General features: G+C 44.6%; 1 protein-coding gene across 5 annotated transcripts in view; it reads right to left on the bottom strand.

Annotated features, from left to right (window-relative positions):
• Nucleotides 1-16449, bottom strand: part of PREX1 (phosphatidylinositol-3,4,5-trisphosphate dependent Rac exchange factor 1) — a 225226-nt gene that overhangs the window by 111456 nt on the left and 97321 nt on the right. For all 5 annotated transcript variants that reach the window (XM_037915550.2, XM_037915549.2, XM_037915551.2 and 2 more), the window contains exons 2-5: nucleotides 16105-16176; nucleotides 10422-10544; nucleotides 3881-3985; nucleotides 205-306 (exon numbers count right to left, since the gene is read on the bottom strand). In XM_037915550.2, the coding sequence (XP_037771478.1) occupies nucleotides 205-306; nucleotides 3881-3985; nucleotides 10422-10544; nucleotides 16105-16176 (402 nt within the window). The remainder of the gene's footprint in view (nucleotides 1-204; nucleotides 307-3880; nucleotides 3986-10421; nucleotides 10545-16104; nucleotides 16177-16449) is intronic.

Here is a 16449-nt window from a genome sequence, read left to right as displayed (position 1 = left end):
CTGCAGTAATCACTCGTCTGTTAAGACTTGAGCCAGCCTTTGACTACACCTACAAAAGTCATTCAAGCACATAGGGTGGAAGTTAACTTTTAGATATGCAAACTGGGAGGGCAGAAGTGAGTGCACACAAGCCAAGGCTGAAAATCTGCAGAAGCAACCCAGGAACAAAGCAGCCAGCTGGGGAAATTCTATGCTAAATGGTACCTTTAGGAGAAGTGGATATTTGCAAATTCTCTGAATTGGTGTCAGCAGATAACCCTCTAGTGGAATGTCTGTCGTCTTTCTGCCTCCCAAAAGCATGCAGCCCTGTAAACAGAAAGGTAAAGAAACATCATCATTGATACAAAGCTCCTATACATTCTTGGATAATGACTTTATAGTTCCATAGCACTGTTCACACATTAGGATCCCTCACCATATTGTACAGGAAATAGAAGCACTTCATCACCATTGAAAAGCAGCCACCCCCTGAAAGGCAGCAACTGGTTTTCTGCTGCTGTAACACTCAACAGCATTTCAGAACAAGAAGTGCAGAGGAATGCTGCACCCTATGAACACTGCATGCACAAATCCAGGGAGACAGAATGTCATTCCCAAACAGCGGTCAAGAGTTGCCGGAGGAATTCTGATAAATTTTCAGGACAAGTCAGAGCTGGGGGCCAGTCGATTGTAAATTGTATTGAGGTAGTGCCTAAGAGCCCCAGTCATGGACTAGGACCCCATTGTGCTAAGTGCTCTACAAACAAAGAATGAAAAATTGCTCCTGACCCAAAAGGAACAATGATACTAACAGCAACTGAGTGGGAGTAAATCCTGCATAACAGGTCCCATCAGCCCTCTGCAATTATGGGGGTCGGGGGGTTCTGCCATATTTTATATCCTTTATCCAGTGTTTTCCTTTTTGGCGTTGGAGCCCAGCTCCTTCTGGAAACCAAGAATTGGTCTTCACCTCCTAAAACTACCTGCACAGTTGGAGCACTGACAAGACCAGGAAAAACCCCCAACATGCAAGTCTTGCTGAAACTCAGTGGATGGAATGTGAAAGGATGGGAAATGCTCCATGAAGATGCTACTATGCGTGGTGGGAGATTTATATGTGCAAGTGCTGATGACACAAAGGAGGGAGTTCGATGCTCAAAGCTCTCCAGGTACCAGTAGGAGATGAGCCATTATGGGTAAAGATGGTAGTGTGGAGGGTTCTGAATCCAAAGCTAAACATTATACTGCCTGAAGTTCAGAAAATGTCAAACAATGTGAAGGGAAAAATGTGCAATCCTCAAAAGGAACCCAAATAGCTCATTACTGTCATTACTCAATAGTCCTGTTGAACTTAATGTGACCTCTTATGTGAGTTAGTGCTCACCTATATAAGGCTTCCACCACTGGGCCCCAAAAATATCGAACCCAAAGGGCGAAAATAGGATGCACTCATTAGGAACAGTATAATAAAGTTATGGCCAAAGTTTGAGTGCAGGAAATCAAAGTCCACTGCATTCCATAGACAGTCTCACAGCCTAAGCATCATGTGTGAACCCATCGTTTGGTTCCAGGGTATGTTTCGTCTACCCTGTGTGAGACCCTGCAGTTTCCAAACAGAAAAGCGTGCATGAGCATGTCTGTACCGAGGATAGGGCAAACCCACCCAGTTTTGGTTAGACATAGTTAAATGAAAGGGACAATATAAACACTACACAAACTCTAGAGTCAGTATAGTTATTGCTGATACAAGAAGTAAGAGAAGTAAATCCAAACCCAACCAAGTCCAGGTAAAAGGGTCAGAGTTGTTCTATAACTCATTCGACGTGTATTTGAAAGACTCACAAAACCCTCCAGTCAACCAAAGCTAAGTTTTATTTATTTATTTATTTATTAAATATTAGGGTTGGAAGGGTCCTCAAGAGGTCATCAAGTCCAACCCCCTGCTCAAAGCAGGACTAATCCCCAATTTTTGCCCCAGATCCCTAAATGGCCCCCTCAAAGATGGAACTCACAACCCTGGGTTTAGCACGCCAGTGCTCAAACCACTGAGTTTGTAACGAAGCCCCAAACAAGCCAAGCTTCACCTGCTTTGTTCATTGAGAACATTTTCCCAGTGCATCATTCATTCTAGTGGCCCAGAAGCACTCTGAGCACTGGTGCTTTTTTGGCTGTAGGTTTAATCATCTCTCTATTTTCAAACAGCCCTCACAGACACCATTCATCAACAGCCCTGAATGATATTTTTATGTACAGTCTCCTGCACAACAACCACTCTCCAGGCTACTCTATATCTGTGGTGCTTGCTACCAGCTCACAAAGCTCTCAGTTCAATTTTCCAAGAGTCTCGTCTGATTCAGTCCTTCCCATGCCTCTTCTCCACCCATCGCTCCAACACTGGATCAAAATTGCCATTTAACTCTTACTGAGTTTTCAGATATATTCCCAGATCTTCTGAGGCTGGGCTCTATATTTCACCAGCTGTGAGGGGGCACCCAGGCCAAATCCATTCACACAAGCAATGCTTTGTATTCTAATGTAGCCCTCGTTGCAGAGTGACATTATATAATGTGGGCTTTCATGGGAGATTGAGGGTGGAAGGAATTACAGCAGCCACAGCAAAGCACAGGCTTTAGTGCTTTCCCCATACTTACAGCTATTTTAAGAATCTTTTGAATTCAGGTGCTACAGAAAACAACAGTTGGCAGCACATTATCTCTTACTCTGGGCCTCCTGCCCAGTTTGCCAGTTGAGGCCAACAACCTAGCTAATGCTTTTTCTCTGTTGGCACAATTAGTAGGTGCAGAGAACACTCTAAAACATTGGCTGGGAACAGCGAACCGCGGCCACTGGGAGCTGCGGGGGGCCGTGCCTGCGGACAGTCAACGTAAACAAAATGTCTCGCGGCCCACCAGCAGATTACCCTGATGAGCCACGTGCCGAAGGTTGCTGACCCCTGGTCTAGACCTTCTCCCAAATAATTTTTCCTTTGCAGTGACACACAGAGGAGCGAACAGGCTAGAAGACGACACTTCAGTGCTTCAAAAACACAGTGACATTATGGAACTAACTCAAACTCACAAGAGTGAATAGGGCCTGAATATTTAAGGGAATTAACTCTTGTTCTCCATGCTTCCTGTTAGGTCTAGGAATTGTGGCTGAAAAGTGCCCAGAAGATAAGGGCCTACCTGGAAGGGATATTCATTCATAAGGGGCTTCTGCTTCTCTATGTAATCAGGAAGGACTAGGCCTTTGGCAGGCGGGAGACAAGTCAGGAGTGGAAGGGAATGAAGCCCCCATATGAAGGGCCACATTTTCAAAATGGCAGCCTCCTTTCTACCTCAAGGCATGCAGTAAGAACTTGGCCTAACATCCTGAATCACCCTATCAGCTGGTGGCAACTCCCACTCCCAATGTCTGTGCCCATGGTTGGGAACAAAGGAGAGATGACCTAAAACCAAGGAAGAAGGGAGAAGGATGTTGGAGGGAAGAAATGCCACCAATGAAACAGAAAATAATCAAGAAGTGTAGTTCACTTTTTTGGGAGGGAGCTCTGTCTATTGGCTAGAGCATGGAGTGGGAAATCAGATCCACTGGGGTTCCACTCCTAACTCTTCCACTGACTTGCTGGGCAACTCATTTAATCATGTGTGGGTCAACCCATCTTTAGCCTAAATAGGAACAACCTCCTATTGAAATTGCTCGTTCCAGGGCTGAATTTAGTTCTGCAACTCAGTTTGCCAATCAAAACAATGGGCATATTAATATCTACCTTACCAGCAGCTGTAAGGCTTGAATGGTTCGTGTCTGTAAAGTGCTTTGAGCCCCTGGGACATGAAAGATTACTTGTAAGTACAGTACAAAGTTGGATTGTTCAGTGCAAGATGCTAGAGAAGATGCTCACCAGGAGGAATGCTCTCACTGCTGGAATCTTGTTCAGTTCCATTAGGAGCCTGAGTGCTTTCTCATGGTTGCTGCAATATTCCTCATATACAAAGAACTTGTCTTTCTGCAAGAAAAAGGTAACACATGTTGACTCAGAGTGTGATTGTGTGGACAGAGCTGGTTTGCATATTTTCTCTCAGAATAATACAAATTAAATACTTTACAAAGGAGTCTGAGTTTAGGCACAACATTAACAATAAATGGAGGTGCTCCTTTAATTTCTCATCTACTGTGCTGTAAATATACACAATCCCTCTGGCCGTACACATGATGTCACGCCCACAAACTGAAATGAAATCTCCTTGTTAAAGTACAAGAAGCAGCTGGTAGTACCACGTTCTACTTTATTTAAACCACAGGGTGAGAGTGACGGTAGAATTTTTTCCAGTGTAATAGATTAGAGATGCTGAGTACACCACAAACATCTCTTATTTGGAGAACAACATGGAATATTTTACAGAAAAGCAATAAAAACCATTTCCAGCACCTTGCAGTTTAAAGGCCCTTGTGCCCTAGGGGGACGAAAGCTCCATGCACCCTCCCATATCCAGGGACCAGACAAAATCTGCCCCAGACTATGAGAAGGGCACTTTTAGAAGCAGTATCTTGCAGGTATTAGTCCATATAGATCTTCCTGTGCAAGCTGCAGATTAGATACTTGCAGACTTTAACAGCTTTATTTATGTAGATATGCACAGATCCATGTAAAAACTGTGGCTGATTGAAACAGTTAAGTAACATGGATCCGGAGAAATATAGCTGCATTTCCTATGACTTCATGGAAGAGAAACTGTGTTTACACACTGATACAGGAGGCTAACTCAGCATTCAGGTCAACAGCTTCAGGGCTGGACACGTGCTCATGAACTGAGTAAAGTGCTGCTTGTTTTTATTCCAAAGGATCACTGATCTGATGGGGCATTTGTTTCTCCTTTTATTGATGGGTGTAGAGCTAAGACTAAACTGATTTCTCCCCAAACACAATAATACCAATGGCATAAGGCAAACAAAGCAGCAGCCACAAAGAAATTGCAGTGAGAAGCTGGCAAGTAGATGCTCTGGACCTTTATCTCTCAGCTGCATGGCTCACATCAGTATATGGCTTTAATCCTGGGGAGTTCAATAGAAAGGGAGGCTCCAGACCACCAGACACAGGAAAAGGCAGGCTGGGTGCATGACACACATGGATGGAGGGAACTGGGAATCATGCTGATTGTGTCTTTAAAAGAGCAAGTTAAAGAAGGAGAAGCTGGGCATGTGAGTTCCTCAAATATTTGCTCTTCTTGACTCCCTCATGCAGCTCCAGATGCACAGGAGCAGCATGCTTGAAAACTAGCTTCCTAGAAATAGCGTCCATTAACATGACAGCATCTGTTTCAGATCAGAAGAGCTTGTATCAATGCAACACGAGCAAATGTCATTGCTCAGGTTACTGACTGCAGCGTCATGCGTTCAACATTCTGAGAGGTTATATTTTTATCATGACAAAATCACCCTGCTAAACTTGACTCAATATAATAATTATACACACAGCAGAGTGCTTTCATCCAGTCCTTTCCAGCTGCCTTTCATGCATAAGACCCACAAGTATGAGAGCTATGCTTTAAATTACTCAGTATCTGAAGTGTTTAATTTCCTCTCTGGGTGACGCTGAGGTTTCCCTCCTCCCCATCGATGAAGAAATGATCAGTTCCATAATTAGAGATGTTATCCCCAGGAATGCTGAGCCAACAGTTACCACTACCTTAAAGTGCAATTATGGTCAGAAAAGGGACCATGTAAAAATGGCACCTTCTTACTCAGCAGATCTGCTCCCCATGTGCTTCCAGAACCAGAGATGCTGTAGTGACAAAAATAAAGTTTTACTGCTCTAAATTGGAATATTCCTAAAAGCCTTGTTCCCCCATATTCTCTCTGAGCCTTGCATGGAATCCTTGGAGTGGGAAGAGAAAGAAATTCTCCTCAAAGGAGCCCCTCAGTTTTTGGCCCCAATTCATCAAAGCATTTAAGCACACATTTAATTTTAACCATGCGATCCTTTCCATCCTTATTCAGGAACTTAAAGCACATTCTTAAATGCTTCGAGATTGCTTGATTCCAGTGTACTGGGGAGATCCTGCATTAACTTGCCTCATCCTTGAGACAGCATTGTCTGATCATATTCACACAGCACCAGGCAATCAGCAGATGTATCTAATTCAAATTAATAAGAGCTCAGAAAGCTGATGGAACCAAATAAACCAGCACTGCTGAACTGGAGGTTGGAGCTACATGTGGTGCATCTATTTTTGATACTCTTCCTTTCCGTCAGCCAGTAAGGCTCCTACATAGACCTAGTGGCTTGCTTAGTCAGCAACCTGTCTTGTCCTCATCACTCCTGATCCAAGGTGGAATGAAGGCTAAGGCTGGCCTACAGTGCAGGTCAGTTGCCACAGATATACAGCAATAGATGTTGCTTGGCTGACTTGTGCCTAACTGTTGTGTCATTGATGGGAAGCCCCATTGTTCCAGCAGGGAGGAGTCAAGTAAAAATAACAGAACTTAAAGTCCTATGAAAGTACCTGGGTGTTGTGGGGGGTTTTTTGGGGTGGGGAAGGGGAGTTCTGTGTTTTGTTCAGACCATAAGTTACATGGAGGCAGATGCTGCTTGGCCTCTGAGGTTATATCACTGTCAGCAGGTAGTTCACTGTGATCCAGGAATCTGCACACAGACTTCCTGTACTGCTTCCACCCGACATGAATCAGCTCTGGCAATAACAGAGAGACCAGGCTCTGGCCAGCTCTGTGCATTTCTGGTCCACAGACAGCCTGATGTTTCCATGGCCTGCACAAAAGAGCCTTTATGACAAGGAAACTCAGGGAAAACGTTTAGAGCTTAGAAATTCAAGGCAAATGTCAGAAAGAGGGCCCTTGAGTCCTGGGATTCTCACTCTATTTGCTGAATTTAGGAACATTTTTTTTAAATAGGTATCTGCTGCAGGGGGACATCTGTGCTAACATCTGGCAGGTGACACGGAAGTGGCACTTGTAATCAGGAACAATGATGATCTTGCTAGTAAGTCAGGTGATCATGAAGATATACGGGCACATTCAGGTCAGAGGCTTTATCTAATTTCCTCACCACTAACCCCTTTTGGGTAATGCTGTGACTTGACCATAATGAAAAACAATGTGGTGAGAGTGATGTTTGGAGCCACAAAACCTTTAGTGATTTTCATATGCAATCCAGGGTGGGAAATCCATCTACCCATTCTACTCTATTTGCTGGGGGGACCCAGAGACTTGCAAGATTTATTTTTAGAATATTTGTTAGCTCAAGGTTTCCTCCCTCCCTGCATCTAGGTTGTTTGCTCACTTGTCAGACTGGCTAACAACATGTGCTATGGCAAAAGTATCAGCTCCACATCTATGTCCCAGAACTACATCTCTTGGAGATCACCGTTGGCTTTTTCCCTTCGAAGCCCAGAGTGTTCCATCCTTTATTCTCCTTGTGACAAAATACTGCCCACCATTTTGCTGAAACTATGCAACGACTCCATGGAAAACTGCTGAGAACAACAGTTGCTCCATAGTACAACTTGCTTGCATGTGCCACCACTTCACTAGAACAGTACCAATTACAGACATGGGACACTGGTACCCTAAGCAAAGAGGGGAACTGGAGATCTGCTTTAAACCCAGGCCACTGCATTAGAAATCTCTCTGCCAGTTGCCAGGGGCTCATTATTTAAATCTGCATTGTGGCAAGACACAGACCCCTGAGAATTAGCCCTTTCTGTCTTCCACATTGCTGCACTTCAGGCTGTATATTATCTTCTGAGCCCCAGCAGGACTCCACATACTAAGAGATTGCTTTCTCCTCCTTTGCTAACCTTCTCGTGGTCCTTGCTTGCCTGGAACTAAGTGGCTATAGTGCCTCCCAGCATTATTTCTGCATCTCCTTCGATCTGGAGCCCTAGGTGGATACACATAGCAAATTATGGTTATGACCAGTCTTGACTGTATATTCTGAAATGGAAGGAGTTTGCCTCACTCGCAGTGTATGGACTGCAGGCTTTTGTCTCTTGCGGGACTGTGGGACAGAATCATGTAGACATTATGAGCAATGCATTGTACAGGCTTCAGTGCAAACTGATGCAGAAGGTGCCAGTCCATTAGACTCCAATAGAAGAGAAATTTGCAGTAGCACGCATCCATCTGGCATTACTGTCTAATCAGTGGCTCTCAACCAGGGGTCCGGGGCCCCTTGGGAGGCCACGAGCAGGTTTCAGGGGATCCACCAAGCATGGCCAGTGTTAGACTCGCTAGGGCCCAGAGCAGAAAGCCAAAGTCCTGCCGCACGGGACTGCAACCTGGGGCACCAAGCTCCACCAGCTGGGGCTGAAGCCAAAGCCTGAAGAACTTAGCTTTGTGGTGCCCCGTGCGGCGGGGCTCCGGGCAATCGCTCTGCTTGCTACCCTCTAATGCCGGCCCTGGCTTTTATATGCAGAAAAACAGTTGTTGTGGCACATCTGGGCCGTGAAGTTTTTATAACCGGGGGGGAGCTCGGAAAGAAAATGGTTGAGAAGCCCTAGTCTAATAATTTCTCTATTACACATTTATGTATATTTTAAGGGGTATTCGATTAAGAATTAATTACTAAACATTTCATTAACAAATTATACATCAGCGGTTTTCAACCCTTTTTCATTTGCGGACCCCTAAAAAATTTTGAATGGAGGTGCAGACCCCTTTGGAAATCTTAGACATAGTCTGCAGACCCCCGGGGGCCTGCAGACAGCAGGTTGAAAACAACTGTTATATTATATTACTTGAAGTGTAGTTGTGGCCGTGTCGGTCCCAGGATATTAGAGAGAGACCAAGTGGGTAAGGTCTGGAAGAAGAGATCTGTGTGGCTCGAAAGCTTGTCTCTCTTACCAACAGAAGTTGGCCTAATAAAAGATATTACCTCACCCACCTTGTCTCTCTATACCAGGGATCGGCAACCTTTGGCACATGGCCCATCAGGGAAATCCGTTGGTGGGCCGGGACGGTTTGTCTACCTGCAGCGTCCGCAGGTTCGGCCGATCGCAGCTCCCACTGGCCACGGTTCACTGCTCCAGGCCAATGGGGGCTGCAGGAAGCAGCATGGGCCGAGGGATGTGCTAGCCGCTTTATCTTAATCCTGCCTCAACACAGGGGGGTGGACTAGATGACCCCTTGAAGTCCAGTCCAGCCCTACATTTCTATGATTTGTTGTTCTCCTCTGTGTTTGCACAGCCTTAACATGGTGCGGCCCCACTCCTCACTATTGCCTCTGGGCACTACTACAATATAAATAATACATTATACTACTAGTAATAATATTTACATGATTGTCACATCATAAATAAAGGTTTCAGAGTAACAGCCGTGTTAGTCTGTATCCGCAAAAAGAAAAGGAGTACTTGTGGCACCTTAGAGACTAACCAATTTATTTGAGCATAAGCTTTCGTGAGCTACAGCTCACTTCATCGGATGCATACTGTATGCATCCAATGAAGTGAGCTGTAGCTCACGAAAGCTTATGCTCAAATAAATTGGTTAGTCTCTAAGGTGCCACAAGTACTCCTTTTCTTTTATCATAAATAAACAAACATATGCAAAGGGAGAAGGTGCTGTGGTTCTATGAATGTAATGAATGGCTGTATAAATTATGTGCGCTCAGACAAACCCAGGTACGCTATAAAGTCTGGATCACCACAGATTATTGAAGCATGATGGAATAGATTTGAATGGAGAGTTGCTGCTGTTGAATATAGTTATTAGAGTTCTCAGCAAAGATGTTATGTGGGAGGTTTCTGATTTTCAAATGCCTTGGGAGTGCAGTTGCACACGCAAAATGTCCATGCAATTGTGTGTTATTGTACGCAAATCAGGTGACTGCATGAAAATGGCACATGAGTGAGATGCTAATCAAGTTGTACACATTCATAATTACTTGTCTTGCATGCACAATTAGTGTATTTTATGCACAAATTAGTCATGGGATTGCACACCTAAATGTTTGAAAATTGGGCCTTCATTGTGTAACCAAGTTATTAAGGAGAACTGCTACAGTAGGTGCCTTGGTATTGAATTTCCTGTCTTTTGTGGGTTTAAAATCTCCATCTTATTTTGCATTAAAACATAGAGATTTTTGTATTGATTCTATTTAGAATGGAGATGTTCTTTTGAAATTTTTAGAACCAAAGAAATAAACTCTTAGCAGTAAAATGTGATCAGCTGGATGAGAAGAAAAGAAAAAAGAAATTCTATGCAAGAGGAAAAGGAAGAATTTCTAAAAATACCTCCTTGTTTTGCTGGGTTTGATCTGGTTTCCATTGTTCCAGTCTCATTCACAAAGGTTTTTCCCACCCCACATAGTACGTTCATAAAAGATACACATTGTCATGGTACCGTTACCAAAGCTAAGAGATTAGGACGTGGGAGCATGTGACAGGAAGCTGCATTTACAGATAGCATTAAGTCATTGTACTCACAAATTTTAAGAAAACATTTCCCAGTTCATGCTGAGATTGAGGTTCTGGTTGTAAACAAAATTCCAGGGCAGCCAAGAACTCCTTGTGAACGTCAAGAATGTCTTCGATGTTGGAAAACAAGATCTGAAATACCAAGAGAAATCCAGTGTTAACCGTTGATGAAGGTTGGGGTGTCTTATTAAAGTAGAAGTGCCTAAATACGGTGCCTATCTACTGCTGCCAGGAAGTAATCATTTTAAAATGTCTCTGGGGTATGAATGATTATGTGTCTTTCACACTCTCGGCATTCCCCCAGGGAGGATCTTAGTTTTGCTTGTGCCATTGACCTATGTAAATAAAGATGAACTTTCCAAGTATCTAGGCCTGATAATCATCATCGGCCTTTGTCAGTTCTATAGAAGGTTTCTCACAAACTCTCGAGAAGGTAAATGGAAATACCATGTGGGCTCACAAAGGCCAAACTCACATTAAAGGAGACGGGGCAAAAAAAGTCTTCTGCCTTCCCCTCCCACTCATGACAAATCAATTTTTGGAGGAAACAGCTGTAAGAGGTCATTTGAACACGTCAGCACTTGTGGTCATTAAGGATCCTGTGGTACTTTTTGCACAACATGAGGGGCTAGCAATAATTTTCTAGGCAAACTGGAAGGAGTTATTATTCTTATCCTTTAAATAATTATGATACTATTCACTTATGTATACCATTTTGTCTGACCCTGCAATACAATGTTGCTGTGTGCTGTGAAATAGCAGCCATGTTCCACACCTTTAGTGTATTTTACTAGTGGACAAAGCATTTTCTTCAAACACAGGACCTAATTTTTCAGACCAAAATTAGGCATGTATTTACATATGCACAATTGCACATTAAGGGCCTGATTCCCAACTTGCACATACACATACACACACAGAAGTGCATGTGTAGATAAAGGGGCTCAGTTCTCTATTACCTTGCTCCTTGTGTTGCCATTTACACTAGAGCAAAATCAATATAACAATGCTGCCAAATCAGAATAGTAGCATTGTACTCCCACTTTGCACAGATGTAAATGGCCATACAAGCTGCAGGGTAATGGAGAATTAGCCCCCTAATTTGCATATGCACTACTGTGTGTCAGTGCAAGTTGGGCATTTGTGCACTCTTTTACTTGATAAGTATCTTGCTAGCCATGTGTGAACATAATTTCTGACTTTGTGTGAGCATCTAAGTTGTGAGCATGCACAACTGCTGATGTGCAAACACACATTCAGTTCAGGTCTGAAAAAAATCCTCTGGGGTGTAGTGTGCTGACACAGTTCTCTGGGTGAAAGGTGCTACAAACATGCAAGCTGTATAATATTTAGTAATCACCATATGAAACAGGAAGAGAAACCAGGAGTGGAAGTGCAGGGGCTGGAATGCTGCCATAAAGAGAAAGGAATCCCGACAAACAAGTGACCCAGCTAGACTGTAAGCACTGGCAATCACTAGAGGACAGGCTTAGCAGGCAGGCTGTATACAAGAGCCTCAGCTGGGATATATGTGTTACACTATATTTTCCAATCCTTTCTTCTAACCAGGCCAGTGTCAAACGGAAGGTATGCGGTGAAGTCAAGCCATTTCTCACACTGCAAACAGCCTCCTAGCTCTGGCTTCATCAATAAGTGACACTCTTGTGATGTAAACAATACCAAGGAGAAATGGCTTCCAGTTTCCAAACATTCAGTGGGTGAAGTGCAGGAGACTCAGAAGGTTCTAGCACTTCCCACCCCACATTTTAGCTATCAGGCATGCTCTCAGTTGCAATATTGTGCATTGGATTTTACCCATTGGCTATGAAATCACATGCTTCAGCCTGAGTTAATGCGATATTAGCCACTCACGGGAGGAACCACCTTGAGCTCAAGTTCTAACTCTCCCCAGGACAGGTATGAAGTCCATTTCCTCCTATAGCCAGTTTGTGTCTGGCCCCTGCCAGCATGTGCAAGATTGAGGATTCAAAGAGCCTTCCACTCTACATTAAGGATAGACACAACTGTGTCCCTCTAAGGCACTGGTGGACAACCTGCGGCCCGCGGGCCACACGCGGCCCGTCAGGGTAATCCGCTGACGGGCCACAAGACAGTTTGTTTACATTGAGCATCCACAGGTTCGGCCGCCTGCAACTCCGAGTGGCCGTGGTTCGCCGTTCCCGGCCAATGGGAGCTGCAGGAAGTGGCGCGGGCCTCAGGGATGTGTTGGCTGCCACTTCCCACAGCTCCCATTGGCTGGGAACATCAAACCACGGCCACTGGGAGCTGCGGGCAGCCCTGCCTGTGGATGCTCAATGTAAATAAACTGTCTCACGGCCCGCCAGCGGTTACCCCGATGGGCCGCATGTTGCCCACCAGTGCTGTAAGGTTCTCAAGGGGGCGGTGCCATAGTCCTCTCCCGCTCCACACTTGCTGGCTGGATGTGCAGAGAAAAGCACGCTACATCCTCCTCTCGGAACAGCATTGTACATGCTTTCCCCTTTCACTGCAGGAGGCTCAGCGCTTGCCTTAGAACAGGGGTTCTCAACCCTTTTCTTTCTGAGGCCCTCTCAACGTGCTATAAAAACTCCATGGCCCACCTGTGCCACAACAACTGGGTTTCTGCATATAAAAGCCAGGGCCAGTGTTAGGGGGCAGCAAGCAGGACAATTGCCTGGGAAAGCTACATTTCTCAGGCTTCATCTTCAGCCCCGGGTGGTGGGGCTCAAGGCCCCAAGCTTCAGCCCCATGCGGAGGGGCTTCGGCTTTCTGCCCTTGGCCCCAGGGAGTCTAACCCTGACCTTGCTTGATGGACCCCCTGAAACCTGCTCACGGCCCCCCAAGGGGCCCCGGACCCCAGTTGAGAACCACTGACTTAGAACACTGTAGCCCTGCACCATGCCCAATGCAGGCCTGTGGCTTAAAGCCACCATTTGGCTCAAAAAGAATCAAGCATTCCAACATGGCGAATTTGCACTGTTGGCCTTTGAACAGTTCTCTGTGCTCAACCAAAGAAAGCAGAGGAAGAAGGAGAGGAACACAAGCTTCTCGCTCCACAGAGGGACTGTTTGTTTGCTTGCAGAAAATTCCCAGTGCAAATCCTAGCAGAACATACCACAGCTCTCCAGCTCAGCTGTGACTGATGTTATGATATATTAGCCTCTGTTGGATGGCCAGGAGGAAAGCTATGCCAGAAGGAGATTAGCAAGGAAGAGGAAAACATCTGTTAGGCATGATTTTACCCTACAAGGAGCAGTCTTCAAGGGGGTATTTTATGATCCAAGGAATATCTGCTGTGTAATATACTGTGTTCTGTGATGGTCAATGGGATCCAGGCGCCTTAGGTAACAAAGGTCATCTGAGGCTAAAGGGGGCAGAGGGACCTTCCCTAACTTTGCTAAAAAGTCTGTTTGTTTGATATGAAGTTTCTATTTCCCAGAACTATGTCAGGGATCTGCAGCTGGGGACCTGTCTACACACGACGGTTGTATCACTTTAGTTAGATGAGTACAGTAAAAGTGGGACAACCATCATAGTGTGGCTGCAGTTATAGCCATATGCCCAGTGCTTTATACTGGGATAGTTATTCCCATATGGAAAGGTGAATAAGCTGTATGTATTTGAGGCACCTTTATGGTGCTATAACTGCATCCAGACTAGGGGTTGTATCAATCTAATTATTTCAGTAAAACATCATCCCTTGAACCAAAATAGTTATATTAGTACAAAAACTGTGTGTAAACCAGGCCTGGGACTGGTCATTTTAGAGGTGACACAACTGGTGCCCAAGGTTCCCTGAACTCTCCAACCACCTAAAATGCCAGCTGTAGGAGAAATCTACAGGGCCAGTACTGACAATGTTACCCCAGCTGGTCCTAAAAGACATTTTCTTCCTTTGCTTTGCAGTGAATAACAGTCAAAATACTCTAAGCTTCCCTCCAGACATTCCCACTGCAGGAAGAGGGAGAGGAGGAGAGAGATTCATCTTTAAACAGGCTTCCAAACCATTTATACACTCTCCACAGTTCGTGCCACCAGCCAGCCAGGATGCTAGCTAGCTCACAGCTCCCTGGTAACCAGAGATACAGAGCACAAATGGGCACGTGCCTGTAGAGGGCACCAGGGAGGAACACCATGGGGAGGCCACGAAGGAAAAGATCTTGGCTACAGGAAAGACACTGAAACTGCTTCTGGTGGGAACAGAAAGGAGGAAATGATGTTCATACTGTGCTGCCATGAACCGGCCTCCACTGTAACGTAAACAGGCCTTTCATTTCCAAAGGGAAGCTCTTTTACTGCAAGCTGGTTAAGATATTAATAAGGAAGAGCCTTTAAAAACTGCATCATGAAAGCCCTCTGGGCACCTAGCGAAAGAATAAACCAAAAATATAATGGTGCATCCCCAGAGAGGTGCAATGGAACTTCAAGCACAAATCCATTTAATCAGCAGAGAAAATGAGGAGTTTTCTGGATGGGCCAGTGGTTGTTGCATTTGATTATGGAACAGTCATAATTAGCACATGTTTTAGTACTAAATGAATAATAGCAGCAAGAATAACATTCAGCAGCATCTTTGTTCATTCGTCAGATCTGCAAATTGGTGTGTGGGTTTATTAGTTTTTTACATATTTTGCAGCACACAGGATCTGTAGTCACTAGTCACTGCATGTGTTATTCCCCTGAACACACGCTCTCCGCTGATGGGTGACACTTCTGCCTTGCTAACAGGCCACGCTAGACTGCACAGGGAATGCTTAGGGACTCCAGATAACTCTTGCCTTCACTCTGCCAACAGTGGCAGCCTCAGTTGCCCACCTGTCCGCTTCTCTCTCAAGCCTCTCCATGCTTTCTCCCCTCGACCCCCCGATGCACAGGAAAAACTCCCTGGTAAAATCTGTGCCCTTATTCTTTAAAATCCCTCCTTCAAACCCACCCTGATGCCTCTCAATCATTCCCATGTGGCATAGGTGGACTAAGTGATGAGCTGTGACTTCTACTTTTTGGGTAAATTCTGTTAATTTTATTGTTATCTCATCTTGCCAACCCACCCCCACATCATCTGGCTTGGTTTGTGCCACCCGTCTGTCCTGTCTGACATATAGATAGTGAGTTGTCTGCAGCAAGGCCTACAGTTACTGACTGCACACCGAATAGCTCAACAGAGGACTAAATCATTGATTAGAGTCTCTAGACATTATAGTAATACTAACATATGAAAGGGAGGAACCAACTCTGGGGAAAACAGAGGGTGTTAACCTCCTTGTTCATGTCATGATGAGGATGCTGCTGCTGTCCCCTTGTTCTATTACTGTCAGATCCTCTGCCCATTAAACCTCATGGCAAAGCTTTCATTGATTTCACTGCTACAGGAGCAAGCCCCAATTCAGTTTATAAACCTTAGATTAATGGCTGAAGCTCAAGTACTTCCATTTCTGCCTGCCACAAATTTCACTTGCCTACGGGTCCCAAAAATTGTTTTTAACTAAAATTCCTACAAGACAAATGTCACTCACAAAATGTTCATGAAGAACAAATGAAAAACAAATGTGAATATGACCTATGCATGTTTGGTTTCTCATTCATTGAAATGTTCATGAATAATTTTCCCCAGGATTCTCTAATGCGGCTAATTATGAGTACTTAACATAAATGAATAAAACTGCCAATAAAATCAGAAAGCTGGAAGAAGTACCTTGATATTCTCCTCTGTTATGTATTTCTCGGCTTTGTCCACAGCATTCTGTCTGATTCTGTGCAAAAATGCCTGAAGGAAGAGAAAAAGGGATTATTTTCAAATGGCTTAATACTGGTTGAGTTCACTGCTTGTGCCTTCTGGCTTTTCCCGAGCATCCAGCCACACAAGTACGATGTTCTAACACAACGAACCCATCACTTCTGAGACTTGAATCTAAACCTACCTCATGTCATTACTAGGACTCTTAGACTGAGCTTAGCATTTCAGGTACATAAAAGGCATTTCCTTAAAGATGTTTGGTTTTTGCCCCGTGGCAAATGTCTTTCCTCAGAAGTTCCACTG

This window comes from Chelonia mydas, chromosome 13, assembly GCF_015237465.2.
Source record: "Chelonia mydas isolate rCheMyd1 chromosome 13, rCheMyd1.pri.v2, whole genome shotgun sequence".
NCBI lineage: Eukaryota > Metazoa > Chordata > Testudines > Cheloniidae > Chelonia > Chelonia mydas.
The sequence above is the reverse complement of the archived record's forward strand: the minus strand, read 5'-3'. Positions and strand labels throughout refer to the sequence as shown.